The sequence below is a fragment of the Cyprinus carpio genome, chromosome A15 (assembly GCF_018340385.1).
Source record: "Cyprinus carpio isolate SPL01 chromosome A15, ASM1834038v1, whole genome shotgun sequence".
Taxonomy (NCBI): Eukaryota; Metazoa; Chordata; class Actinopteri; order Cypriniformes; family Cyprinidae; genus Cyprinus; species Cyprinus carpio.
In genome coordinates, this window is record NC_056586.1 from 25033087 (window position 1) to 25061043 (window position 27957).

Consider the following 27957-nt stretch of genomic DNA (forward strand, 5'->3'; position numbering starts at 1 on the left):
GTAGTGATTTGATAGGATAACTGCCAAACCCACTGACTTACAGCCAATCAGATACGTGTTCTGTCTGTTCGCACTGCACTTATCCATGTTTACCATAATAGAGCCAGATTACTATCGTACATTGTTATCCCCATCGATGTGTATTTATGGTACGCGTCAATACCGCTTTAGTCTCATCCAAAACATCACATACATGTTGACTGAAAAAAAGCCCTCTGACGCTAAAATGGTTTCTTCCTGCAAAGTGAAAGTAACGATTAAAGGACACGTACTTTCCTCAAAATAACTGCGTCACGTTATCCTAGCACAGAAAGTGAGTATAAAAGGTCATTTCTGATACACAGAAGCTCGCGTGATGATTATATTCGGTAGATAAACACCTTTTGTAAAATGTTGTAGCCTGTCCGATAAAATCCGACGCGAGAGCAGCTGTGCGTTGCTGTAGGTCGAGTGCGTTACGACGACGCGAGGTTTGACGGTAACGCGCCTTAATATTGTCACTAAAATATACGAGCTACGATTTCCGCTTATTGCTGTACTGCATCGTTTACACTATTATTATCGTGCAATCACCTTTTATGTTTTGTTTTTGTTGTTTTTTTCATCGTATGTTGCTGACGCCATCTGTCCTGCAGTATAACCTCACCCACCTCAATGCTATTTAAATAATAATAGTGAAATAAAAACGAAAAATAAGAATCCTTTCAAGTAAAACATTAAAAATAATGTACTAATAAAATAATATTTATAACTAAAACAATAGAATATAACCAGACTGTAACAAAACCGAAGAATAGGCCTACACTACACAGCAGTCATATTTGGAAAGAATAAGCGAGAGCGCCACAGTCTCCTTTATTCATAAAAAAAAAAACCCGTGGGTGTGACTTTCTCACATTACAGTTGGAAGAGTCAACAAAAGCAAAACGGGTCATACCAAGTAAACCCTAGTGGTAGGGAAGCAAGAATATATATGAGTCAAAACGAGGAAGTGGTAGAAACTATTTGTGAGCATCTTTGCTCAGACCAGCTCCAATCATAAGTGAACTTGACTTATTCAGGAACATAATTAATAGCCTTAACCCATGCCTTCTGTCTTTGCGGTTTAACCAGTGTGGTGTGTTCTGACTAAATTCAGTTTACTCAACAGCAACATTTTTAAATGCATTCAGGTTCAACATTACACATAGCTAAGTTTCTAGTTTAATTACTGTGGTAGTGTTTAATGTGTCTGAATCAGTGTTTCTGTTATTTCCAGTCAGAGTCGGTAGAGGAGATCAGACACACCAGTGCATCTCTGCGAGAACAGAATGAGTCAAGTACAAAAAACCAAAGGTGGAGATTTTTCTCCGGGATGCAGGTACTCTCATTAAAGACAACATGAAATCTAACTTACTATTTTTCACTAATACACTTTTCCTGGCTTTATTATGAAAGACACATTATCAAAATTTAACAAGTTACTTTATTTTTATATGAAACAGCTTCACTTTTCAGTTGATGTCACCAAGTCCTCTTGTTTGCTGTATTACAGTTCAGTCCAGCAGAAGAGCTCAGATTCACCAGAACACAGCTGTGTATCTATGAAGAGTGACTGGTCTATGGATCCTCCTCTACAAATGAAGAGTGGAGACAGAAATCAGAGTCACAGGTTTATGATAAAATTTACTGTAATGCATTGCCTTTCGTGGCCTAATGGTACACAATCTTAGGTGTTACTTTAAGTTTTAGTATATACTAATAGCATTTCATGTGTACATTATGATTTGATTTTCACAGGGAATTTGTATAGTGATTACGTTCTCACATTAAATTAGTCTTTGACTAGAGTGTTCAATAGCAATGTATAAATATTATGGGCCTGCTCATAGGTCTTCATCATAATGGATGAATATGGTTACTTACTAATTAAATGTAACCTCTGTTCTGTTACAGTTCAGTCCAGCAGAAGAGCTCAGATTCAGCAGACCCCAGCTGTGTGTCCATGAAAAGTGACTGGTCTATGGATCCTCCTCTACAATTGAAGAGTGGCGACCAAAGCCAGAGCCACAGGTACACAAATCTCAGGTGTTACCGCAAATACCAGTATATACTAATATCATTACTTTGTGTAAATTCTAATTTGGTTTTTGCAGGAAATTTGTATAGTGAATACTGTTCTGTTACAGTTTGGATCAGCAGAAGAGATCAGATTCAGCAGAGCCCAGCTGTGTGTCTATGAAGAGTGACTGGTCTATGGATCCTCCTCTACAAATGAAGAGTGGAGACAGAAGCCAGAGTCACAGGTTTATGATCAAATTTACTGTAATGCATTGCCTACATGGCTTAATGGTACACAATCTTAGGTGTTACTTTAAATTTCAGTATATACTAATAGCATTTCATGAGTACATTATGATTTGATTTTTGCAGGGAATTTGTATAATAAATATATTCTCACATTAAATTGGTCTTTGATTGGAGTGTTCAATAGCAGTGTATAAATATTATGGGCCTGCTCATGGGTTCACATAATACAGTATAGATACAGAATAAAATAAAATAAAATAAAATAAAATAAAATAAAATAAAATAAAATAATAAAATGAAATAAAATAAAATAGATCTTTATTGAACAACTAAAAAGAAGAAAATTCCACCAAGTAGTCAATTCATTAGCCTAACTGTACAAGCGGTTTATGGCTGTTATAAGCTATGTAGCAATTTGGAAATTGTTTACAGAAATATTCAGTTAGTATCAATGTAAAATATCAAAGTATTTAATTGTTTATTTATTAATTTCATGCGAAACCTGCAACCCAGAACATCTGTAACGGAAACCGTCTGTAAGAAAATAAAACGTGACGAGTCTGTGAATCAACCACGGGACTTTGATGAAAGCATGAATCCTGGTGTCAGGTAAAATATTCAGGCAAATAACAAAAATCGGTAAGGAAAAAATCAGTTGTTCTAAAATATATAGAATAATATTATTATATAGAGAACAAAGTATCATTCTCTCTTTAAGGCTCTATACATGTATTTGTCATAGTGTGATATTCTGTTGTTTTGATTTTTCAGCCATGACTCCAATTCTGAAATCCTCAACACGTTTAAATCAATTCTGAAGAATAAGTCTGAGTGTCTTTATGAGGGAACAGCAAAGCTGGGAAACCCAACACTCCTGAATGAGATCTACACAGAGCTCTACATCACAGAGAGTGAGAGTGGAGAGATCAGTAATGAGCACGAGGTGAGACAGATTGAGACACAATCCAGGAGAGCAGCAACAGAGGACACACCGATCAAATGCAGTGACATCTTTAGACCTTTACCTAGACAAGACAAACCCATCAGAACTGTGCTGACAAAGGGAGTCGCTGGCATTGGAAAAACAGTCTCTGTGCAGAAGTTCATCCTGGACTGGGCTGAAGGGAAAGAGAATCAGGACGTCCAGCTCATATTTCCACTTCCTTTCAGAGAGATCAATCTGATGAAGGACAAAACACTCAGTCTTTCAGATCTTCTTCATGAGTTTTTTCCTGAAACAAAAGAAATGGACATTTTCAGTGATGAATATGAAGTGATGTTCATCTTTGATGGTCTGGACGAGTGTCGTCTGTCTCTGGATTTTCAGAGCGATGTGAGGTTGTGTGATGTAAGTGAATCAGTCTCAGTGGACGTGCTGCTGACGAACCTCATTGTGGGGAATCTGCTTCCCTCTGCTCTCATCTGGATCACCTCCAGACCAGCAGCAGCTGATCTCGTCCCCTCTGAGTGTGTCCATCGAGTGACAGAGATACGAGGCTTCAATGAGCCACAGAAGGAAGAATACTTCAGGAAGAGAATCAGTGATCAGAGTCTGGCCGATAGGATCATCTCACACCTGAAGTCATCAAGGAGCCTCTCCATCATGTGCCACATCCCAGTGTTCTGCTGGATCTCAGCCGCTGTTCTGGAGAAGATGTTGAGTCGAGCAGAGAGTGGAGAGATTCCCAAGACTCTCACTCAGATGTACACACGCTTCTTGATCCTTCAGACCAACATCAAACATGAGAAGGACTATGAGAAGAACGTGACAGATGAAGACATGATCCTCAAACTGGGAAAACTTGCATACAAACAACTGGAAAAGGGCAACCTGGTCTTCTATGAGGAAGACCTGAAAGAGTGTGGCATTGATGTGACAGAAGCATCAGTGTACTCAGGATTGTGCTCTCAGATCTTCAGAGAGGAGTTGGGCTTGTATAAGGAGAAAGTCTTCTGCTTTGTTCATCTGAGCGTTCAGGAACATCTAGCAGCTCTATATGTGCACCTTTCCTGTACAAAACACAACAGAAATGTGTTTGAGCCAATCAGCAAACAGAGTTTGCGGTCTAAAGATAAAGACAGCTTCCAGCTCAATTCATCAGAACATGTTTCATTATCTGCTCTGCATCAGAGAGCTGTGGATGAGGCTCTACAGAGTAAAACTGGTCATCAGGATCTCTTCCTGCGGTTTCTTCTGGGTCTGTCAGTGAAAACTAATCAGAGTCTTCTACAAAGACTAATGAAACAGACAAGAAGCAGCTCTGACAACAAGGAAACAGTTGAGTACATCAAGAAGAAGATCAGAAACATGTGCTCTCCAAAAAAAATCATCAATCTGTTCCACTGTCTGAATGAACTGGGTGATCATTCACTAGTGGAGGAAATACAACAGTATCTGAAATCTGGAACATTAGCTGAAGCCAAACTCTCCTCTTTGCAGTGGTCAGCTTTACTGTTTGTCTTGTTGACATCAGAGCAAATGATGCATGTTTTTGAGCTGAATAAATTTGTTAGAAGAGAAAATACTTCAAATAAAGTTCTTCGGAAGCTACTTCCTGTGATTAAAGAATCCACATCAGCACAGTAAGTAAAAGATGAATGCTACACTGTCTAGACATTTCACTGAAAGCAGGAAGATGTTTCCGGTTGAGGGTGCTGCCTGTATTTCGGGGCAGCACCCTCAACCTGAATCAAACTGATCAAAATAATCAGTTCACACATATGATATTTATCAATAATATAATTCGATTTTACACAGATGAGATAAAAATTAAGGTCCTGGAACCGCTGCACAATATTATGGGATAGCCGTCAATTTGATGCGTGTTGCATCACAGCAAGAGGCAATTTTAAGTTTTTTTTATTTTTTTTTTACTGTTACTGTGTTACATTTGGTAATTTTGGTACATTTTGGTACTTAAAAAGTTTCGATCTCTCTACAGTTTGAAAGACTGCAACATCACAGATACAAGTTGTGCTGTTTTGGCCTCAGCTCTGAAATCAAACCCCTCACACCTGAGAGAACTGGATCTGTCTCAGAATAAAATAGGAGACTCTGGAGTGACTGCTCTCTCTGCTGGACTGGAGAATCCTCACTGCAGATTAGAGAAACTGGGGTATAATGATCTGAAGGACACGGCACACTGGTTCTGTGTACTGAAGCTGTTGCTAAACAGTGTTTGTTCATTGCAGATTGAGGGATTGTGGCATCACAGCTGAAGGTTGTGCTGCTCTGGCTTCAGCTCTGAGATCAAACCCTGAACACCTGAGAGAACTGGATCTGTCTGAGAATAATCTAGGATGTTCTGATGTGCAGTTACTTTCTCATCTAAAAGATGATCAACATTATAAACTGGCGGAACTATTCTATTGTGAGTATATTTTTATTTAAAGATTTTAAATAGACTAACAGGCCTCATATACAGTATAACTGTAAAATATAAGATAGTAATTCAGCTCCACTTTAGTCTCTGTACTTTAAACTTAAACAAGTTTAATTCTGTGATGTGTTTTCATTCATATCTCTGGCTGTAATATGAATACTAATTGTGTTTTTTCTGAAATGGATCTGCTGATGTGACAGCAGTAATTTCTCATACTCAATTGTGACTGTCTGTGTGTTTTATTGTAGGACTCTCAGTATTTCTACGTCAGTCCAGTTTCTTCAGGATCAGCTGATGGTGAATAAGGAGCCACTACAGAGACTGAAGACCCAGTGATCACATAATGATTTGTCAAATCATTTTTTTTCTGAAAACTTATGACTTTAACTTCACTACATTTAAAGGACAAATGTTACTTTTCACTCCACTACTTTTCTATCAAGGTCCTCAAAGTAGAAAGCCGTTACTATGTAGCAGCTTTGAAAGTCAGTGGGTGATTTTTTTTTCTTCTTCTCTAAAACATGACTTTATTTATTTTTAATTTTTTTAGACAGCCTATCAGTAATCACTCTCGTAGGGCTACGTGAAGTGATTTCCCAGAATTTTTTGAACACTGTCCAGTTGCAAATTAGATATTTATTTACAACAGTTCAGTAATAAGAAGTTAATATTGTAGTATATATTAGACACAAAATTGTCTGATTTAGCAAAATTGTGTAAATTTAAATATTACCTATAAAGCCACTGTAAAGGAACTGTCGTGTATGACATCAAAGTGCTGCAATATATATATATATATATATATATATATATATATACATATATATATGTACATACATGTGTGTGTATGTGTGTGTATATATATATATATGTGTGTGTGTGTGTGTGTGTGTGTGTGTGTATATATATTTATTTATATTTATATATGTATATATATTTTTTGTGTGTTAACTCACTTGTTTAATTTCTATAAGTTTTTTTTAACATTCCAAAGCTCTTTATTCCAAAGATAAACTACAAGATAGTCAGTGCATTCAGTAGGTGTAATGCATTGTAAGTTGCTTCAGAGTCATAAGGTATTGCAAGTATTACACACAACAATAATAAAACATTGCATTGACAAAAAAAAAAGTAAATTAGTAAGTAAAAATCAGTCTTTACAACTTTCAAGCAGTATCTGTACTTACACTCAAGTAGTGGAGTTGTGTACTTTGTCCACCTCTGGCTCTTTTTAATTTGTAGCAGTTGCCCCTCGGCCCCACCTAATTCTCAGAAATTTTTTCTAGCAGTTCAATTTTACCTATCATTCATAATTGACCAACACAAATAGAATTGATCAATCTGATAAAAGATAGACAAATTAATCCAAATAAAATAAATTGTTTTATATATTTAGTCTGTGAAGACCCCTTTCTTTCCATGGCCAGAGTATCCAGTGGTGTGTTTGTAGATGCATCCACAGCCATCACACCTAATGAGCTCAAACTCAACTCTGTATTCCTTCCTCTCATCCGTAATATATATATATATATATATATATATATATATATATATATATATATACCTCTTTATCTCACTGTGTGTCTGCATTGTTCAGCGAGCGGCTGAGAGGAGCAGTCAAAACTGATATTATGTTGCTTCTCTAATTTTACATGCAAGTATAGCCGAAATCACAGCACAGCTATTGTCCTTATCTCATGTGTATTTGATTTAATCAGACGACGGCTCGATTATCAGGATTTTTGTGCAGATTAACATCTTGGAAGGGAAAGCTGGTTATGAAGTCTTAATGGGTCACGTTTCAGTCACTATTTTACATTCATTCTATTGTCTGACAACAGAAACAGTAAAAAGATATCAATGAAAACAGTTTTATTGAGAATTTAGCTGCATCAAAATACGGTATGAGAGCACAGAGAGGCAAACAAATGTAATAATAAATGTACATTTTGCATGTTCAGAAAAAGTGAGCTGCCCTGTCCTGTGAAAATGTAAACTGGCTTGTGTAGTAAATTGCTCAGTGCAAATAAAGAGAAGTTATGGCAACCTGGTATTTATATGTTCTTTTTTTCATGTGTCTAATAGACATGAACAAGTTCTTTGAAAAAACTCTATGACCTTTGAAACATGTCTATAGTCTTCATTATCTATGTTGAGTATGGTTAAACTAATACATTAAATTGCAATTAAATATATAACTGACTGACAGCCCTAATAGGTACTCTTTAGGTACAAAGGTGTGCCTTTAGAAAATGTACCACCCCATTGACAACTTTTGTACCTTTTTTTTTTCTGAGCATGTATAATATATATATTTATACAGAGCTGGGTAGATTACTTGAAAATTGTAATCCATTACTGATTCCAAATTACATGACAAAAATAAATAGGTAATAAAATCAGATTACTTTTGACCTTACTCACTTAGCTATCACATTGATTTAAATAGGACAATCTTGTACCATACTATTGATATAAAAATACAAAGAGAAAGAAAATAAATTCCATTCATTGAAATTAACAGCATAAATAAATAAAAATAAAATAAATAATTTTAAAATAATATAAAAAGAAATAAAACACTTCCTAAAAAAAATGAGTTATTGTATTGGTTTACCACCATGTAATGTGACCATTAACCAACGTCAGAGAACCGTGAACATGCAAATGTGATACTTTTGGGGAAAGTCGTGGCCTAGTGTTTGGAGAGTTTGGCTCCTAAGTCCTAACCCTAAGGTTGTGGGTTCGAGTCTCGGGCCGGCAATACCACGACTGAGGTGCCCTTAAGTAAGGCACCGAACCCCCAACTGCTCCCCGGGCGCCGCAGCATAAATGGCTGCCCACTGCTCCGGGTGTGTGTGTGTCGGTGTGTGTTTGTGTGTGTGTTCGTGTGTGTTCGTGAGTGTGTTCGTGTGTGTGTGTGTGTGTGTGTGTGTGTGTGTGTGTGTGTGTGTGTGTGTGTGTGTGTGTGTGCACTTTGGATGGGATAAATGCAGAGCATGAATTCTGAGTATGGGTCACCATACTTGGCTGTATGTCACTTCACTTCACTTAATTATTAAATATTTATTTTAAAATCTCAGGGGTACTTTTAATAAAAATATTAGGTGAAAGAGGTTCAGATGACAAAAAGTTCGGGAATGCCTGCATTGTAAATAAGAAATAACGTGAATTAGTGCATTTTAACGTGTTTGAAAGACAAATGCCTTCAAAAGACGTTAAACGACGATGCAACGTTGAAACACTAGAAATGATTTCTGTTAATCCAGTGCTCAAATGCTATATCCACCGGACTAATGACTGGCCTTTCTGTGAATGTCCTCTTTCTATATATATACACACACACAAACACACACACACAAATCTATTTAAAATATGAAATAACAAAAATAGTTTAAATGCCAATTAGTAATATTATTTACATCTATGAAATTACAATTACAAATTCAGCCCAATATATTTAGATGTACCTGTAGGCCTACATTAAAAGTCAAAATCTTAAATAAATAATAAAAGTAAAATATATGCATATTGGCAATGATGTGTAAAACATTTGTACATCTGAACAAAGTGACATTTTAAGGTCACTTTCCAAAAAAAAAAAAAAACTATTGATTTTGCTTTCATTTCTTTTCAATTACTTTTTGAGTTAGTTGTTGCAGCTCTATAATATTCTTATTATTATTCTTTTTATTATCATAATCATTTCCACTGGCATATGTTGGATTTCTCAAGCCTGTTCTATTTAAACGTATTATGAGAATAAACTCCTTTCATCACTGAGAAACCTTACTTTGAATTCTTACCACACGCCCCTTTAAAAGTGCAATGGTTTAATCCACTGTAATTTTGAATTGCTCACAGTTATCTTCGTTGGGAGTTATTTTGTAGCCTACCAAGAAGACAAAGTTTTATAGGAGCAATTTTTCCCTAAAAGTAACTGCGTCACGTTAACATAGCAAGTGAGTATCAAATGTCATTATTTAATACATAAAAGACCATACATAAAAGTTTATATATTTGGTTAGATAGACGTAATTTACAGGTTGAAAGCACTTGACAGCTATCAATGTGAACTGTTACCCCTTTTTGAAACGTCTCGCGACGGACGTAACGTTACATTATGCAAATGAAACATTCTTTTTATGTTACATAAGATGCAATCTGGCGCTGGAATCTGTTGTTTTTGAAAGCATGCTAAATGTTCGTGATTTTACTCAGTGTTATATTAGTGACAGAACGTCTTCTTGTGGCGCTCGTGAACAGTGTTTACACACGAGCGCTGCAATATATTTATTAATTCCGGTTAAATCACAAAACAAAATACACACAAACCCTGCTCTTGATATACGATTTTATTAAGGGGAGAAAAATGCGAGGGTGTATTTGAACCCAAACCCTCTGACACCTGACCTCTGACGAAAATTCTACCATTAGACTGTTTAGAAATACGTATCTATGCATTTATTTACTGACATTAATTTGGGCCTAATAATAATACATGTAAGAATAAAAATGATGTCGACACATTAACCCCGATCGAACGATTTAAGCATCCATAAACAACGCAAAATATAGGCATGTTGAGTTTCTGTTTGCGATTACTAGAAAAATCACTTCCTGCCTTGAGCCTTCCAGCTGCATTTCGCGCTACAGCAATGACATCATGTGCAAAAGACCTATAGTGAATGGATCATACCAAGTAAGTCCTAGTGGTGGGGGAGGAGCTAGTCCTCTGCCCTTATTAAAAAAATAAAATGAGACAAAAACCAAGACATGGTAGACACTAATACTTTTTACATTCAATTACAATCGGAAGTGAAATCCACTTGACTAATAATGTTATGTTTTACTTAATAGGTTTTCCCCATGCCTTGTAATTGATTACTGTGTTTCTGAATGATTGTTTTTGTCATTTGCAGTCATAGTCAGTAAAGGAGACTAATCAGATGCACCGGTGCAGCTCCATAAGGACAGAATGGATGTACAAAAAAATGAAGATGGGAATTCTTCTTCAGGATACAGGTACTCTAAATACAGCATGAAATAAAAAAGACTCAACATCAAAATGTAAAAAAGTTGATTTGCTTTTGAAACAACTTTTCAGTTGATGTCACAAGCCCTCTTGTTTGCTGTATTACAGTTCAGTGCAGCAGGAGAGATCAGATTCACCAGAACACAGCTGTGTGTCCATGAAGAGCGACTGCTCTATGGATCCTCCTCCCAAATTAAATGGTGGAGACACACGGCCGAATCTCAGGTGTTACTTTTCATTTCAGAATGTACTAAAAATGTAACACTGTGTAATTTGAGTATTGCTTCTATTAATGCATTTTATAAAGGTAAATTAAAGTACATTTAAGACTTTTTAAAGACCAAGTAAAGGAAACTTAAGGAACACAATGTGTTGTATTAGCCAATGTTACAGTTTGGCTCGCAACTGCAGCAAAAGAAGGCTATCACAAACAAAATACATTACAAAAAGTATGTTTTATTATAAATCTCTAAGGGAAGACAGAACGGAAGGCAATAAAAAGAAACATTTAAAACACCGATGTTCTCAGCTATGGCCACCAAAGTAGAAGAAAATAGTAAGGATCTGGTGGAGGAGAAGTTCTAAACCAAGGCACCTGCCACCTGTGCCCATTCACGCAAAAGCAACATAGAAACAACAGAACAACTCCACACACCCAGCTAGTTAGCAAACAGATATTTAAATAACCGCAGCCCATCTATACCAGGTGTTCGCAATCACAAACAGACATCCACAGATGAAGAACAGGAAATAAAACAAACAACAGCAAAACACGGCAAGACCGTGACACCTCCCCTCATAAAAAAGGAGGACTTTATCTAAGGGCCTTATCTATGAACCCATTTCAGGTCTGACTACAAAGTTTAACACTTAACATTGTACACAAATTAAATCCCATCACCAGTACGTAAATACAGCAACTGCTTAGTACTCAGCCAGAATCATCTCTTCACCTCAGTCTTAGTATCTCCCTCTCCAGCAATTCTTGGCACCTTAGAAAAGCAATATTTAAGGTGAAAGAAACACAGAATGAAAAAGACATGAAATTGTCAATCACCACAAGGAGCACGGGACAGGATGTCAGCCAGGATATTATCCACGGCCTGTATGTGGCGAATATCTAAAGACTTTTTAAGACCAAGTAAAGGAAATTTTAGGAACACAATGTGCTGTATCAACGACACTTTAAAGTTGGAAAATACAACTTCTAACCAATCTCCATTACTTTTAAATTAATTTTCTAAAAAAATAGACTAAAGTTTGTATAACTCTGCTCCCAACCACTAGAATATAGAAATAACTTCTGATAACACTAAAAAAAGTGAGGTTCCTCATCAGTATTTTAGTAGTTTTCCAGTGCCTAAAGATCCTTAAATTAAGATACATTTACTTGAGAAGTAAAATTGCATAAGATATGAAGTCTTGTTTCTGTGAAACTGATAAAAATAAAGTCAGTTTATGATTTAAAATGAACTAATATTTGTCAGTGGGCTCAGAAAAATCTACTCACTTTTAAACATTTCTAAGAATAAATGTAAAAAGTTGATTTGCTTTTGAAACAACTTTTCAGTTGATGTCACAAGTCCTCTTGTTTGCTGTATTACAGTTCAGTGCAGCAGGAGAGATCAGATTCACCAGAACACAGCTGTGTGTCCATGAAGAGTGACTGCTCTATGGATCCTCCTCCCAAATTAAAGGGTGGAGACACATGGCCGAAACTCAGGTGTTACTTTTCATTATAGTATATACTAATAATGTAACATTGTGTACATTGTGGTGTATTAATTTATTAAGTATTATTTATTGAGTCATTATAAACATACTTCATAAAGTACTTTAGTTCATCAACTGTACTGTATCAATGTTTTATAGCTAAGGTACATAGAAACTAGGCACATTGTTTTTTTCACCACTTGAAACAATCCATTTTATATTTCTAATGTATTAACAGCAAGTAATCTACCAATTCAAAATATCAAAATATCTGACTGTTTATCTACTTCATGCTGTTTAAGCGAATCCTGCGATCCAGATCAGATGAAATGGAACCCATCTGTAAAAAAATGAAATATGATGAGTCTATGAATCAACCACTAGACTTTAATGAAAGCATGGGTCCTGGTGACAGGTAATATTCAAGGTTTTGATGCTGCAAAGATTCATCATATAGTTAATAAATAATTCAAAGGTTTCCCTTCAGTAGACTTGTACTGTTTTTATAAATGTACCACTAAGACTCCTGTAATAATGTGATATTTTTAATTTTCCAGCCATGAAGTCCTCAAAACATTTAGGTTAAATCTGATGAAGAAGTTTGAGTGTCTGTATGAGGGACCAGCAAAGCAGGGAAACCCAACACTCCTGAATGAGATCTACACAGAGCTCTACATCACAGAGAGTGAGAGTGGAGAGATCAGTAACGAGCACGAGGTGAGACAGATTGAGACACAATCCAGGAGAGCAGCAACAGAGGACACACCGATCAAATGCAGTGACATCTTTAGAGCTTTACCTGGACAAGACAAACCCATCAGAACTGTGCTGACAAAGGGAGTCGCTGGAATTGGAAAAACAGTCTCTGTGCAGAAGTTCATCCTGGACTGGGCTGAAGGGAAAGAGAATCAGGACGTCCAGCTCATATTTCCACTTCCTTTCAGAGAGATCAATCTGATGAAGGACAAAACACTCAGTCTTTCAGATCTTCTACATTTCTTTTTCCCTGAAACAAAAGAAATGGACATTTTCAGTGATGAATATGAAGTGTTGTTCATCTTTGATGGTCTGGACGAGTGCCGTCTGTCTCTGGATTTTCAGAGTACTGTGAGGTTGTGTGATGTAAGTGAATCAGTCTCAGTGAACGTGCTGCTGACAAACCTCATTGTGGGGAATCTGCTTCCCTCTGCTCTCATCTGGATCACCTCCAGACCAGCAGCAGCTGATCTCGTCCCCTCTGACCGTGTCCACCGAGTGACAGAGGTACGAGGCTTCAATGACCCACAGAAGGAGGAATACTTCAGGAAGAGAATCAGTGATCAGAGTCTGGCCGATAGGATCATCTCACACCTGAAGTCATCAAGGAGCCTCTCCATCATGTGCCACATCCCAGTCTTCTGCTGGATCTCAGCCGCTGTTCTGGAGAAGATGATGAGTCGAGCAGAGACTGGAGAGATTCCCAAGACTCTCACTCAGATGTACACACACTTCCTGCTCCTTCAGACCAACATCAAACATGAGAAGGACTATGAGAAGAAGGTGACAGATGAAGACATGATCCTCAAACTGGGGAAAGTGGCTTTTCAGCAGCTTGTGAAAGGCAATGTGATCTTCTATGAGGAAGACCTGAGAGAGTGTGGCATTGATGTGACAGAAGCATCAGTTTACTCAGGATTGTGCTCTCAGATCTTCAGAGAGGAGTTTGGCTTGTATCAGGGGAAAGTCTTCTGCTTTGTTCATCTAAGCATTCAGGAACATCTAGCTGCTCTATATGTGCACCTCTCCTATAAAAACAACCGCTCACAGTTTCTCTATGACGTGTCCTCTGAATTGTCAGAGTTTTTCACATATAATTTATCTGATGTTCATCAGAAAGCTGTGGATAAGGCTATACAGAGTAAAAATGGACATCTGGACCTTTTTCTGCGGTTTCTTCTGGGTCTGTCAGTGAAGAATAATCAGATTCTCCTACAGAGACTAATGAATCAGCCAAGAAGCAGCTCTGACAGCATTGAGAAAACAGTTGAGTACATTAAGATGAAGATCAGGGCCACTCAATTTCCAGAGAAATCCATCAATCTGTTCCACTGTCTGAATGAACTGGGTGACCATTCACTAGTGGAGGAAATACAACAGTATCTGAGATCTGGAACAATAAAGGAAGTTAAACTTTCTTCATCTCAGTGGTCAGCTGTAGCTTTTGTGTTGTTGACATCAGAGAAAAATCTGGATGAGTTTAGGCTGAAAGAATTTGTTGGAGCAGAAAATAAAGCTGATCACATTCTTCAGAAGTTGGTGCCTGTGATTAAAGAATCCAGAAGATCAAAGTAAGTATCATTAGACTATTAATATTACACAAAAATTAAAGGGCTCATATGATGCGTTTTCATGTTCTCCCTTTTTTAAGTTTGTTATGTAGTTGTGTGCATGTATAAGATCTGCAAAGTTACAAAGCTCAAAGTCTCGCATAAAAGGATTTTTTTCAGGGATGTGTTTCTTCCTATTAAAATCACGCAGTAATTAAAAAAAATCAGGGAGAGGGAGTGGCAGGCTCAAGGTGATGCTGGTTACTGCATGATGATTAAAATCATGCAAAATCTCCAAAAGCAACAAAAACAAGCACAAACATCTGCAGGAGCGTTAAGTGGTTCAAAGCTCCAAATGCAAGCAGAATCAGCACTGAAATGTGTTACTCCATTTGCGCAGCCATCATGTTCTATCTGTGAAAATAACCAACCAATGCAATCGTAGCAAAGTTCCCTTAAGGCAAGTCATGTCACTCACTGGCCATCTTTAGAACACCTCTCTGGCATGCAAGTGCAGCTCCTGTCTCTTTGAATGGGTAAACATCAAATTCTCTAAAACTGTTTGCCAAGCTTACGATTAAATTTCATATTTGAAATCACCAATGAAATCTGACAACAACTTTCTCATAAATGTTGTTTCTTATGCTCCACTAGCATTAAGAAAGCTTATTTTTTAGGCTAGACCTGCCAGTGCGCATGCACAGTCCTAAGTGTGCGTCTCCAGAACGCTGACAATAGCTGTGTCTCATTTAGAAGGCAGCATCCTCTGAAGTGTTCTCAAACCAGAATTAAATGTGACTGCCTTCGTAGGATGGGCGGAAAAGGAAACAGGAAATATCATGTCACTATGCCAACACATTTATAGTGTTGTTGCACTCTCATGCTAGTTAAATGTACAATACCAGATGGTCAAACAAATTAACAATTTCTCGCTTGCTAGCAAAGTACTGTTCTCAACATTTAAAAATCACTAAACTCTTGTAATCCTGTTTGCCACATCTACCAACTGAGGTAATACGTCTTAAAAAGAAGAACTTGAAAATACATACATTTAAACACCACATCTTTGCTTTTGTGTAATGTTACATCTGCCGGCGCTGTCATATTTTTTTTTTTCAAAATGAACGACGGTTGTTTACAATGACGCAAAGAATTGTGGGTTATCTGTAGCAGGGAAGGATACACCTCATGCAACCTCCAAATTCCTGTGAAAGAAGGTCACATTTGGAGTGTCCTACTTGCTTTTCTGAAATGAGACAGCCTCGATGACGTATGCCTTCGTAAGCCTTCAAATGCAACCTCCAGAGGGAGCAGCCGTCGAAATGAGACACAGCTTATTTCTATAGTGACCGGGACTTCTAACAACTGCAGTGACTTGATGTCTTAAGCAATTGGCTCGTTGACTCAGAAGGCGGGTCTTCCTTAGATTGAACTGCCATATTGAGCATTGCATTTTTCCCCCATTCAAAACTATACAAGTGACATTTCTTGGGTAATATATATTCTTTGATCATAGAGAGGTGCAATATACATGATATTGTCTATGACAATGTCTATGTTTTCTGATAGATTTTAAAGTGCTGCATTTCACTACTTTCTATCTTTGCCGGTGTGCACACGCACATACAGCACTTCAGCAGGCCTGCCCAATTTCGTCGACTCAGTCTGGCATCCAAGCTATATGGAATCTGAGCGTCTGGCTACTTGACAGAGTTTCATTCTGACATTGATAGGTTGTCAGTAGGGAGGAGTAATGTGATTAGATTTCTATGGGGCACGAGGGGGCTGAACCCCCCTTGCCTGCCAACTACCCCCACTCTGGACCTCACTTAAAAACACCACTTCTGTAGTAGGAGGCACAGGCGCTGCTGCTGCCTAGCCAACTTACACACAGTGAGTTAGGTTCATAGGTTCAATATGCGGTCATATTATAATTATTAAATTATTTTGCATCCTTCACATAGTTTTTTAGGTTTCGTCTGGGACTGAAAACGTATCTTATTTAGATATTCAACCACAGCAAGCCCACATCTGCCACTTAACATCATATTGAGCAAAACCCAACACATTGGTATATCTACAATATTAGCCTAATATCAGTTCACACCAGTGGCTGTGGCACCACCCCCTCCAAGTTATCCAGAGAAGAAGAGTACTTCAACGTGAAAAATATGTTTAAAAGCTTAAAAATAAGTGTAAAAATAAGCAAAATAATCACAAAATTGCATTATTTAGTCAGAATATTTCACTGGCAGTCATGTTGGCGCCACACAGATGGGTGTTTATTAGGTCTGTAAATTTTTGAAACCCATTTGACTTGAGAAGGAGCTCTAATTGGCTTGTTTCAGATTGTCCTCCCACTTTTGATTTTAGCGAATCAGTATTGTTTTTATATATTTTGGCCTAATGTGATTGGATATCTCTTCCAAGATATAAGTAAATATGATTTTATCTTTCCCTCCCTCTCTCCCTAATGTTACCCTCTCAAAAAGGAACGTCTCTGGTTACTGAGGTAACCTCGATTCCCTGAGAAAATAAGTGATTTTGCCTACTACAGGGCACCGAAAACACGATATCTTATGAGTTTTGCCCTTACTCACCTAAACTTTTCAACAAGCTACTTCACGGGAATGCAAGTGTCCGTAGCTGTTTTTTTTTTTTTTTTTTTTTTTTTTTTTTGAGGTTGAGGAAATTTAGGTGTTTTATTTTGGCTTTAAAAAAATAAACTTGATTGCTCTCCTCACAAATCAAGTCTTTCTTGTTTTTAGTTACATGTACTCATTGCCTTGTTTTGGACTTTTATGTCACTTCCTGTCTTCCATGGTGTATGGTGTTTGTAGTCTATTGGTTGTCCTTGATTAGTCTCCCCATGTGTGTCTTGTTATCTTGTTAAAGGTCCCCTGAAGTGCCTTGAAAATGTAGCGTTATTCTGTGTGGTGATGTAATTTCACCTGAAACAGGAAGAGAGAGCGGGACATATTGAGCAGCCCCGCCCTCTTTTTAAAATAGCCGATAGCGTTTTGATTATGTCTGCTTGGGCCAGAGACGATGAACCCGGTAAAGCCGCATTTAATAGCCACAGTCTAATAGATTACCCCCTAGATTCAATATGAAACTCTTAGTAAAAGAAAATAGTTGTCATAATCATGCTGAGGCTGTGTAGTTGTAAAAGTTTTTAATAAATGCCGACTTTTGCATATGATCTGCTCCATGCGATCGTGACTCTTGACCATATGTGTGCTGCCGCGGTTCGCATGAAACAACATGAAACCAGATCTCATTTGCACCAATCGAAAGCATATTTACACTGTCTGACTCGTTCCCTATCACCTACACTGTGCACTGTGAGGGATTCACTGTACAGGAAATACTACACTGTGAACAAGTATGCGCTTCAGTGTCTATAGTTATAGTGCAGGAGGCGGGCGCTTCGGATTCTAGAGAGCATTTGATTGGTCAGAAGATTTGATGAGAAGATGAAGTATGATGTGACGTCAACCGTTTTGGTGGAAGAGATGAACTGCAAGCATTGAATGCAGTTCACTCCCAAAAAACTTTAATTTTGATTGGTTCTTTAAGCTTGTTAGTCGCCTGTATATATATTGCCTTAGTGTTTCTTTAGTTCCTTGTGAGTTGTTGAATGTAATGGTTGTCTGTTTGCCCATCATGCTGTTCTTTGTTCCCTTTGGTTTTTTGCTTCTGCCTGTTATCCCCAGCTTCTCCACTAATTGTGCAGTTTTTCACTGGCATGTCTCTTTGACTAGTGCATCTTTGTGCCTATAAGTAAAATACTTTAGTACTGTTAAAATCCGATACTCTAAGACTTTTACTCAAGTTGTTTTGAAATTGGTGACTTGTAATGTATTGGAGTATTAAGGTATCTGTTCTTTTACTAATGTATGATTTTTAGGTACTCTTTACACCTCTGCAAATTATATATATTTGTAGCTTATGTATATTAGTACCTTAGGAGGTACTGAAAATTTAATTATGATCCTGAGCCAACCAATCCACAGTGTGATTAAAAACATAAATACTGATGTATGCAGGAGAAATTACATATTTATTTATTTAGATTTTTGACCTAGTAATGTTTAATCAGAATGTTGTAACTGGACCTTCTTTATATGAAAATAAAAAGATCTGTCACTACTTCCATTTAGACAAAAGACTTGTAGTTTTTGTTGATGTAATCTGTGTGTTCTGATATGAGAGAGTGAAGAGTGTGTCATTGTTCTCTACAGTTTGTGTAAGTGTGGTGTCACAGATGAAGGTTGTGCTGCTCTGGCTTCAGTTCTGAGATCAAACTCCTCACAACTGAGAGAACTGAATCTGTCTGACAATGAACTAGGAGATTCTGGTGTGATGCGTCTCTCTTCTGGACTCGAGATTCCTGACTGTAAATTAGAGATACTCAGGTGAGAATCACACAGTCAGACACATTCTCTTTTTTAAAGATATATATATATATATGTTGCTGTGTGCCAAAACGCTGGCCATGAGGCTCACAAATGATCTTTTAGTGAAACAAAAGCAGATAATGTGGGATAATCAACAAAATATGTGATTTAAAAATGAAAAGTTAGTGCTGCAAACTCATCAAATCACTGTTCTGAATCCAAAATATTTCATTAGTGTAACTGGTGCAGATTGGTACAATCGTTTAACAAATACAAGTACAAATGCAAACACAGCATGTGATGTGTATATACTGATATTATGATGTTACATGCCTGGGAACGATCTGATCTGTGTGTTCTGATCTGAGAGAGTAAAGAGTGTCATTGTTTTTACAGGTTGAGTGGTTGTGGTCTAGCAGATGAAGGTTGTGCTGCTCTGGCTTCAGCTCTGAGATCAAACCCTGAACACCTGAGAGAACTGGATCTGGCTGAGAATATACTAGGAGATTCTGGTGTGAAGTATCTCTCTTCTGGACTCAAGAATCCTCACCTTAAACTGGAGATACTCAGGTGAGAATCACACATGGTCTGGTAGTCAAACAAATTCTCTCTTTCTCTCTCTTTTTTTTTAAGATTTAAGGAAGTAATGTAGAAGAGAAAGGGTGATGAGATAAGAAAGCACTGCATAAATCTCATGAGGCTATCTTTTCGGAACACAAAAGGAATAAATAATGTCCTGTTTGTGCTTTTTTATATGATGGCAGTGACTGGGAAAACCTTCAAGCTTTCAAGACACATATGCAGGGCTGGACTGGGACTAAAATTAAGCCTTGTAAAAATCCAGTCTATTTGGTCTGATTAAGGCTTTTAAATTGAAATACTGTCATACATACATACAGGACAGGATTTTTTTAACAAAAGATATTAGGGATGTCAATTTTCAATCAGTCCCATGATTGATAGTCATTTAAATTAACAATCAATTAATCGATTAATCGTTAACCTTAATACTGAAAAATTAATCTGTTGCAGTGGCATATAGTCACCGGTATGACAGGAAGTGCAAATGCCACTCAAAACAGCAGCTTCCTCACCCAAATGAAAGGGGTTTTTAGTCTAAATAAAAGGCTAGTAGCAGGAATGTTCAATGAATTGATGTGATTATGATCATGTGATAAAATGTAGAGTGTGCCGTAGTTACTTTTGGGAGTATTTTACTTTGTTGGCTGTTTCATATCCTGTAATGTGCCTTTTAAAATGGTTTCATGGTGCTGTTGTTGTATTTTAAACACAGTTATGGCTATTTAAAATAAAAATGATCCCAAATGTGACTACGGTGTGTGGGGCTGTGCCGCGCAGTCAGTGAACCGCTTCCAACCACTGGCAGTGCTACAGCAAAACAAACACTGTTTCTCATGTGCAACATGTTTTTGTGAATATTATGACACAAGTGAGGTACAAAGCTTCATTTATAAGAGAAATAATTGGCTAGCAGGCAAATATTACATTGCAACCATGCATTTGGATTGATGCCGTTCAAGCCCATACATTTAAAGCCATACACAGCTCTGTGTTATATTTTGCTGGTTGGTCACGAATTTAGTCTATTTTAATGTACTCAATCACATTAAAAGTGTAATTTTTACATTAGTGAATTATTTTCCCAAAAAGATCCAGCCCTGTCACCGTCACTCACAGCCACTTGCACATGTTTTACGTATGAGCCGCACGCAACCCAAAATTAAATTGCTTAATCGACCATCAATAGCTTTAATTGATTTAATCAACTGTTGATTAATCGTTGACATCCCTAAAAGATATTATTGAATCTCAATGCAATTAACAATATTACTACTTCATTCTGGTGACCACTATTCTTTGTTGATGCATGCAGGCCTTCTCCAATCATTAGTATGCTTAAACCCCACTCCTGCAAGCTCACATTCATCTGCCCCCAAATCTCAAAATACAATCAACAGCTGATGGATAAACCAAGTGCCCTCCCAACACTTATTCTTTATTCACTCAGATGTACATCACAATATGGAAAAAAAGATCTATTGCTACTTCCATTTCATTGCAAATTGTAGTTTTTGTTGATCTGATCTGTGTGTTCTGATCTAAAAGAGTGAAGAGTGTGTCATTGTTCTCTACAGGTTGTATAATTGTGGAATCACAGGTAAAGGTTGTGCTGCTCTGGCTTCAGCTCTGAGATCAAACACCTCACACCTGAGAGAACTGGATCTGGCTGACAATGAGCTAGAAGATTCTGGTGTGGAGATACTCTCTACTGGACTCTTGAATCCTGAGTGTAAATTGGAGATACTTAGGTGAGAATCACACATGATCTGGTACTCAGACAAATTCTCTCTTTTTTATGATTTAACCTGTTAACCTGCAGTGAGATTAATGAGATTCCTGCAGCCATTTTTTCTGAGACTATGTCTGTGTACCTTCACGCCTGTCAGCGAGGGGTGGGCGATATTACTAAAAACTTAAATCATGATATGACTAGTTTTATTTCAAGGTAACGTTGCTTTAAGTAATGTTTTCATGATATCAAAAGTTTTGATGCCATTGAAATTTCATAATTATCATTTTCAATGTGAAAAGAACTAATAAAAAAATCTAATAAATAAACTCAAACTTAAGACATTTAAACAGTCAGTGACAAAACTGCTAACAATAGAACAAAGACACAAATGAAATAGACCTACATGATAAACTTCAAGCACTAGAAATAAGAAGCACTACTTAAATTGTATGTTATGTAAAAAATCACTGCAGTCTTCACTGTGTTAATATAGATTTATTCCTATTAAAGTTACAAAATAAAAAAAAACCAAAAACACACATAACTAACAAAAATGAAACATACATCACAACTTTTCACTCTCACTTAAGACAAAAACAACAAATGCACGGATCTAATATACTGATACATACGTGTTCCCTATCGAACAGGAACTTGCTTGCTGCTAATGGAGAAACCCCTGTCTACTCTGTTACTGAAGCCTGATTTGTTAATGTTTGTGTAGAAATAAACCAGTGTGCTTCACTCTTTCTGCAGCACTTTGTGTGCATACATGTGAAGGATTAGCATCCTTCGTCTGCAATGAATGCTGTCATAGACTGTTATCACTGACAGCATCAGATTGGAATGCATCTGGGCCACGCGCTCACAGGGGAAGGCTGCTCCCACTGCGAAACACTTTGAGAGGAACAGGAGAGGGTCAGTTTTCGCCAAGGCCAGAACTCCCTCAAAGAATCATCATTCCCCACTTCCTCGAAGACTTTTGAGTGGTGGAGGATTTTAGCCGGGCACATCCTGCAAGTTCAGCATGAGCCCCAGCAAACTACCGCTGTGATAGTGGACCCACACACTCAAAAGAGCATTTCTCCTCTCCTTGCAATCACGAATGCTAGTTCCCCGTCCCTACACGCCGAACTGCCATTAGTAAGAATGGAACCACTTACCATCCGGCTTTTGGCTTGGAAAGCCATTCCTGGTGTGTCCATCTGGATCCAAAAAGTCATAGAACGAGGTTACTCGCTCCAGTTCAATCACAGACCACCTCGTTTCAGGGGCCTGGTTCAGACTTTGGTACGGGACAACAAAGCTAACTGCTAAGAAAAATAAGCTAACAAAGTAACAGTAAACAGGAGTTTCCCCATTAGCGTCAAGCAACACAACGCTCGTTCCCTTATCTCACTATTACAGAGTAACTGTAGTAACACTAACTGCACCGTGGTATTGTGGCAGAAATGTGGGCCACAATACCATGGTGCAGTTAGTGTAACTACAGTAAATCTGTAGACTGAAAAGCCTTCTGACTGTAAACACATCTGCTCTTGCCGTTTGAATCGGTTGTGGCTAGAAAGGATACAGGTGCTGCTAAAAAAAAAATAACAATAAATTTAATTTGCCACCTTTTAGATTGTGTTTTATTAATGTACACCTACCCCAATCCTAAACCTACCCCTTACAATAATGCAAATACAGTAATTTTTGAATAGGCCTTTATCACAGTCCGCATGTCATCACATCCGGCTCTGATAAGTAGCGTAAAGGAATTTCCACTTGCATTATTGTCAATGGACAGATTCCAGTTTTGTGAAAAAAAATTTAACTAATTTAGGGGAACTTCACAATAAACTTCAATATTTATAACTGTTTATTTGTACTAATGCCCTACAATGTATGTCATCCTTAAATTTAATGTGTAACATTATTTGATCGAAAGCGATTGTTAGCACTGTCACTGTTGCAAGTCATGAGATTAATGAATAGCAGCACGCTGCTCAAGTTACTCTCAGAGGAATAATCAGACTGATGTAAATTTATTTTTAAAATTATTTTGTTTATTCTTGCATTAACTTCCTTTTTTTGTATACAGTATAATGCCATTCAATCATTGCACTCAAGTCACGGAGGACATTAGTTATTTTTTAATAAAAATAACGCCTGGAAATATTCTTTTATTTGAACAACTTTAATTCGATGTAATTATTGAGGATTGCATCGTAAAGTAAGTGCATGAAAATTAGACCATTTGACTCTAAAGTATTGCACATACACATTGTGTATGCTCCCCCATATATTGCTCCCCTTTAAGTCAGAATATCATGAAACAATCATCCTTGATGTCACAATTCTCAATTTAATGATTGTAAACTGTGTGGTGTCTTTAGTAGATGTATCTGTGCTGAATTTTACATAAATCACAAAAGTCCCGTGCTATGGGCACAGCTATTGCTTCAGGCTGCAGCGGAAGTTTTTTATGCCACTATTTGATACCTCCGCTTTTCAAACGTGTGTGTGAAAAAAAGGCGTATTTTGAGCTGAGCAGATAAATGGTCCATGTGGCATGGTTCAAATAAGAAGCACTGTTTCGTTCCACTTCTGGTGCATAAACATTATGTTGAACATTTATCGAAATTGTGTTATTGTTTTAGCAAGCAAAATTATATCTTGATAATTATCATTATTGTTTTATCACCCAGCAGTAGCCTCAAACTCATCATCTTTCTGCCAAATCCAATGTTCTGAATCCAAAATATGTAATTTGTGTAATTGGTGCAGATTGGTACAAAAGCTTTTTTTTTAAAAAAAATAGGCCTACAAATGCAAACACTGCATGTCATGGTGTCTATATATTGCCACTGTTTTATGTGCCTAGGAACAATCTGATCTGTGCCGTCTGATATAAGTAAGTGAAAAGTGTCGTTGTTCTCTACAGGTTAAATAATTGTAGATTCACAGATGAAGGTTGTGATCATCTGGCTTCAGTTCTGAGATCAAACACCTCACACCTGAGAGAACTGGATCTGTCTGACAATGACCTAGAAGATTCTGGTGTGATGCGTCTCTCTTCTGGACTCAAGAATCCTGACTGTAAACTGGAGAAACTCGGGTGAGAATCACACATGCTCTGGTACTCAATCTCTTTTTTTAAGATTTAAGATTAAAGTAATGTAGAAGAGAAAGAGTGAGCTGACTATAACAAAATAGCTGTAGAAACAAAGAAGTTTGTATTCAGAGCCAAAAAGCAAACACACTAGAAACATTTAATGTTTCAAAAAAGAAAAAAACTCAGAAGTGTGTTTCTTCTAAATTCTCTTTTTGCGTTCAGAAAATGTCATACAGCTTTTTGAACTACACTAGTGTAAGTAATTAATGTCTCCTGTCAAAAGTGTTATTTTGTGAATATGGAAATACTTGGATTCTTGCCGAATGAGGGATATATGAGCCCATAAACATGGATTAAACTATATGTCAGCTTTCTGTTTTACGGTCTGGCTATAGAAGCATTTATTAGTGAATTTTACTGGTCACACCGTGTGTTCATAGGCTTCAGAAATATATAATGTTTTTCAGTCTTCTTCTGTCCTCATATTCAATTTCAACACAGTTTGTTATTTATTAAGGTAAGGGACTCAAGTTTATTTGTATATCGCATTTCACACTATGCAAAAAAGAATGATGTTTATGAAATTGTGGACAGAAGTAAGTAAAACCTACCCACGATTTCACTAAAATGAGGCAACAAATTAGTAAAATGTGCTCACAATTTACTTTAAATGAGGGTACGAATTAGTACAGTAAATCGTTGGAACAAATTGTTAATTCGTGGCCATGATATGAATATTTTTTCCCTGTATGTCAGGTCTGGGGCTCCATACTGTTTGTGTGTGTGTGTGTGTGTGTGTGTGTGTGTGTGTGTGTGTGTGTGTGTGTGTGTGTGTGTGTGTGTGTGTGTGTGTGTGAAAAAGAGAGAAAAAATACACTCCCAGACAAGACTGTGAGAGAACGGCACTTTTTAATGCTTCAGTAGCTAACATTCTTCTTTCCATACAAAGTAACTATGTAGCTTAATTAGTTTAGTTATGAAACATTTAACTGGATACAAATTCAACTGACTAGCTGACTATTTTTTCCAAAGCTAACTAGTAGCAGCAGTACTGCTCATCTCTATTCCCAAAAACAGTGTGTTCTTTGTGTGTTCTGTGTGTTGTGTGAACAGTGTGTTCATTGTTTTCTACAGGTTGAAATATTGTGGTATCTCAACAAAAGGTTGTGCTGCTCTGGGTTCAGCTCTGAGATCAAACCCCTCACACCTGAGAGAACTGAATCTGAATGTGAAAGAACTACGAAAACCAGGACGTGAACTGCTTACTAATCTATTGAAGTCTTCACTTTATAAACTAGAGTCACTGCTGTAAGTAATGATAATTAAAATATATAGTTGTATGTCTATATTTTCATGAAAAAGGACTGTAACAAGAGTCTTCAATTCATCTTCAGTTTAGTCTCTACGCTGTACATTGTTTAATTTTGCGCATTTTAATGTACAGTAACTGATGTGAATACTTCAGTAGAAAATGCACCATGATTTGACCACAGAAAATCCCAGCTAATGGGTCTATTGATTCAGAAAGAGCTTGTGTTTAAAATACAGAAACATGCAATTGCTCTGTAAGATGTGTGTTCACTAGGGATGCAACTATACAGTTAGCAAATGGTTCGATACATATCTCGGTTTTTTAACCACGGTTTTCAGTTTTGTTCGGTTATGGTGGCTTGGCACATTTTTTGTTATTCTATGCTTTGGCGACAGAGGTTGAGGAGATTTTTTTATTTTTATTTTTATCTTTAATTCACTTAAAAGCAAATATATATATAAATGACCACTTCCAGAACAAAAAGTGCTTCTTAACCCTGGCATCTCACAGCTGCTGGGAGCCCATATATAAACTGGGGAACAAAATAATTCTAAAATTTGAAAAATAAACATACATTTAAATATAAATTGACTATTTTAATTAAACGTACTTTGGTAAACATAAATTAACCATCTCAATTTAATTTTCCTGTACAGTAGCCTTCATTCAAAATGTAAAGTGCAACATCACTCAGGTCAGCTAGCTTATCTGTTCCTGTATTTTGAGGATTTTCTGTATTAAGATAAGCCTGTCAAAATTCTCTCACTTGTAACAGAGGTTCCTGGAACACAGAGGTGCCAGTGTTGAACTTTTGCTTCATGGGGGAACTTCTGTGGTTTAGCCAATTTTTCTATGATACTGTTGCCTGTCTTTTCATAAAGGTCGGAAATTACCTCAGTGCTGAAAAATGTTTGAGACTGTAGGCTGGAACGCAGATTGAGTGCTTTCATAAGGTGGCAAAAGCCCATATCCAATACCTGAAAAATCACTGGTCCCCACACCACAGATTTGAAACAGTGGTAACTTTAGTGCATAGTGATTGGATATTTATTTGCGGGGAGGCATTTCCTCATCTCAGTGCGTAACCTCACAGGTGCAATCAAACAGAGCCAATTTGGAGAGAAATGAAACGCACAGAAATTATTTAAATGCAAAACAAAAAAGGCAATTCAAGCACGGAATGACGCGTGATAAACGTGTGGATGTCGTGCAGAATGGTTCAATATTATAATGAGAATTGTGGCAACCCTAGTGTTCACATGCTCACAGAGAAATCCAGGTGGATTGTGAACAAGACTTCACAACAAGCTCACTGAAGATATCTCTAATAGAGATATTAGCATATTGCGGTTAAATTCAAACATAGTTATGAATTCATTTTAAATCTGCTTTTATTAATTGTATGCACATAAACTGACAATTCAAATACTATATCACACATTTCCAAGGTGCTAGCTGATTAATAAAGAGATCTACGAACTTAAATTGTCCTTGTCCTGTGCATTATGCAAACAATGAGAGGCACAGTATCTCGTAATATATATTTTGGTATAGATGTGGTGGAACTGTATAAAAATCCGTTTAATTTTTTTTTTTTTTTTATGTTTTCTGTATGTCATAATAGTGTCTAAAAAAAGATAAAAGCAAGATGTCTGTCATTTGTTTCAACCATTTTGTCCATTTGATAAACACAATATACAGTATGTTTCTGTGTGTGTGAGTTTGTATGGGAGAGGGAGAGGAACCGGGAGAAAGAGAGTATGTGAAAATGTAATTTTGTGGCAAAAACATGGAAATAATTTATTTTTCTATCCTGTTGTGTACTATGTATATGTATTTGCTTGGCTGGTGTCCTCGTGGCTTTTGATTCTTTTGCTGTTGTAGGCTGTAAGGACCTCTGAAATAACTGAAATCAAGCCCTGTAGTATAATATTTATATGAATAATTATGGCTTTTTAAGAAATGTTTTCATAAATACTAGTGACTTTAATACATGTGGAATATTGGTAACTCTGTTAATTGTATCAAATATTGTGTACATGATAAAATAAATTTCTGACCACACTATATGAAATCTGAAAGCAGGTCCCTCACTTTCTCACACACAC

The 27957-nt window shown here is 37.0% G+C and overlaps 1 protein-coding gene across 4 annotated transcripts; it reads left to right on the top strand.

Annotated features, from left to right (window-relative positions):
* Positions 1 to 66: 66 nt before the first annotated feature.
* LOC109053435 (NACHT, LRR and PYD domains-containing protein 12-like) lies at positions 67 to 27918 on the top strand. Of its 4 annotated transcripts, XM_042771793.1 has the most exons (16): positions 83 to 313; positions 1259 to 1360; positions 1535 to 1651; positions 1936 to 2052; positions 2169 to 2284; positions 2787 to 2898; positions 3061 to 4872; positions 5232 to 5405; positions 5482 to 5591; positions 11612 to 11629; positions 14693 to 14747; positions 18971 to 19144; positions 19523 to 19696; positions 21283 to 21456; positions 24367 to 24540; positions 25672 to 27918. In XM_042771793.1, exons 2-16 carry the CDS (start codon positions 1311 to 1313, stop codon positions 25847 to 25849), a joined length of 3555 nt encoding a protein of 1184 aa, XP_042627727.1. In that variant the 5' UTR covers positions 83 to 313; positions 1259 to 1310; the 3' UTR covers positions 25850 to 27918. The 4 variants fall into 4 exon arrangements, with proteins under 4 accessions (XP_042627724.1, XP_042627727.1, XP_042627725.1 ...); XM_042771790.1 differs by lacking the exons at positions 1535 to 1651; positions 1936 to 2052; positions 2169 to 2284; ... (3 more) ...; positions 5482 to 5591; positions 11612 to 11629 and adding exons at positions 10816 to 10932; positions 12314 to 12430; positions 12722 to 12835 and having other exon boundaries at positions 67 to 313; positions 12978 to 14747; XM_042771791.1 differs by lacking the exons at positions 83 to 313; positions 1259 to 1360; positions 1535 to 1651; ... (5 more) ...; positions 5482 to 5591; positions 11612 to 11629 and adding exons at positions 9532 to 9634; positions 10595 to 10697; positions 10816 to 10932; positions 12314 to 12430; positions 12722 to 12835 and having other exon boundaries at positions 12978 to 14747.
* The last annotated feature ends 39 nt before the right edge of the window (positions 27919 to 27957 follow it).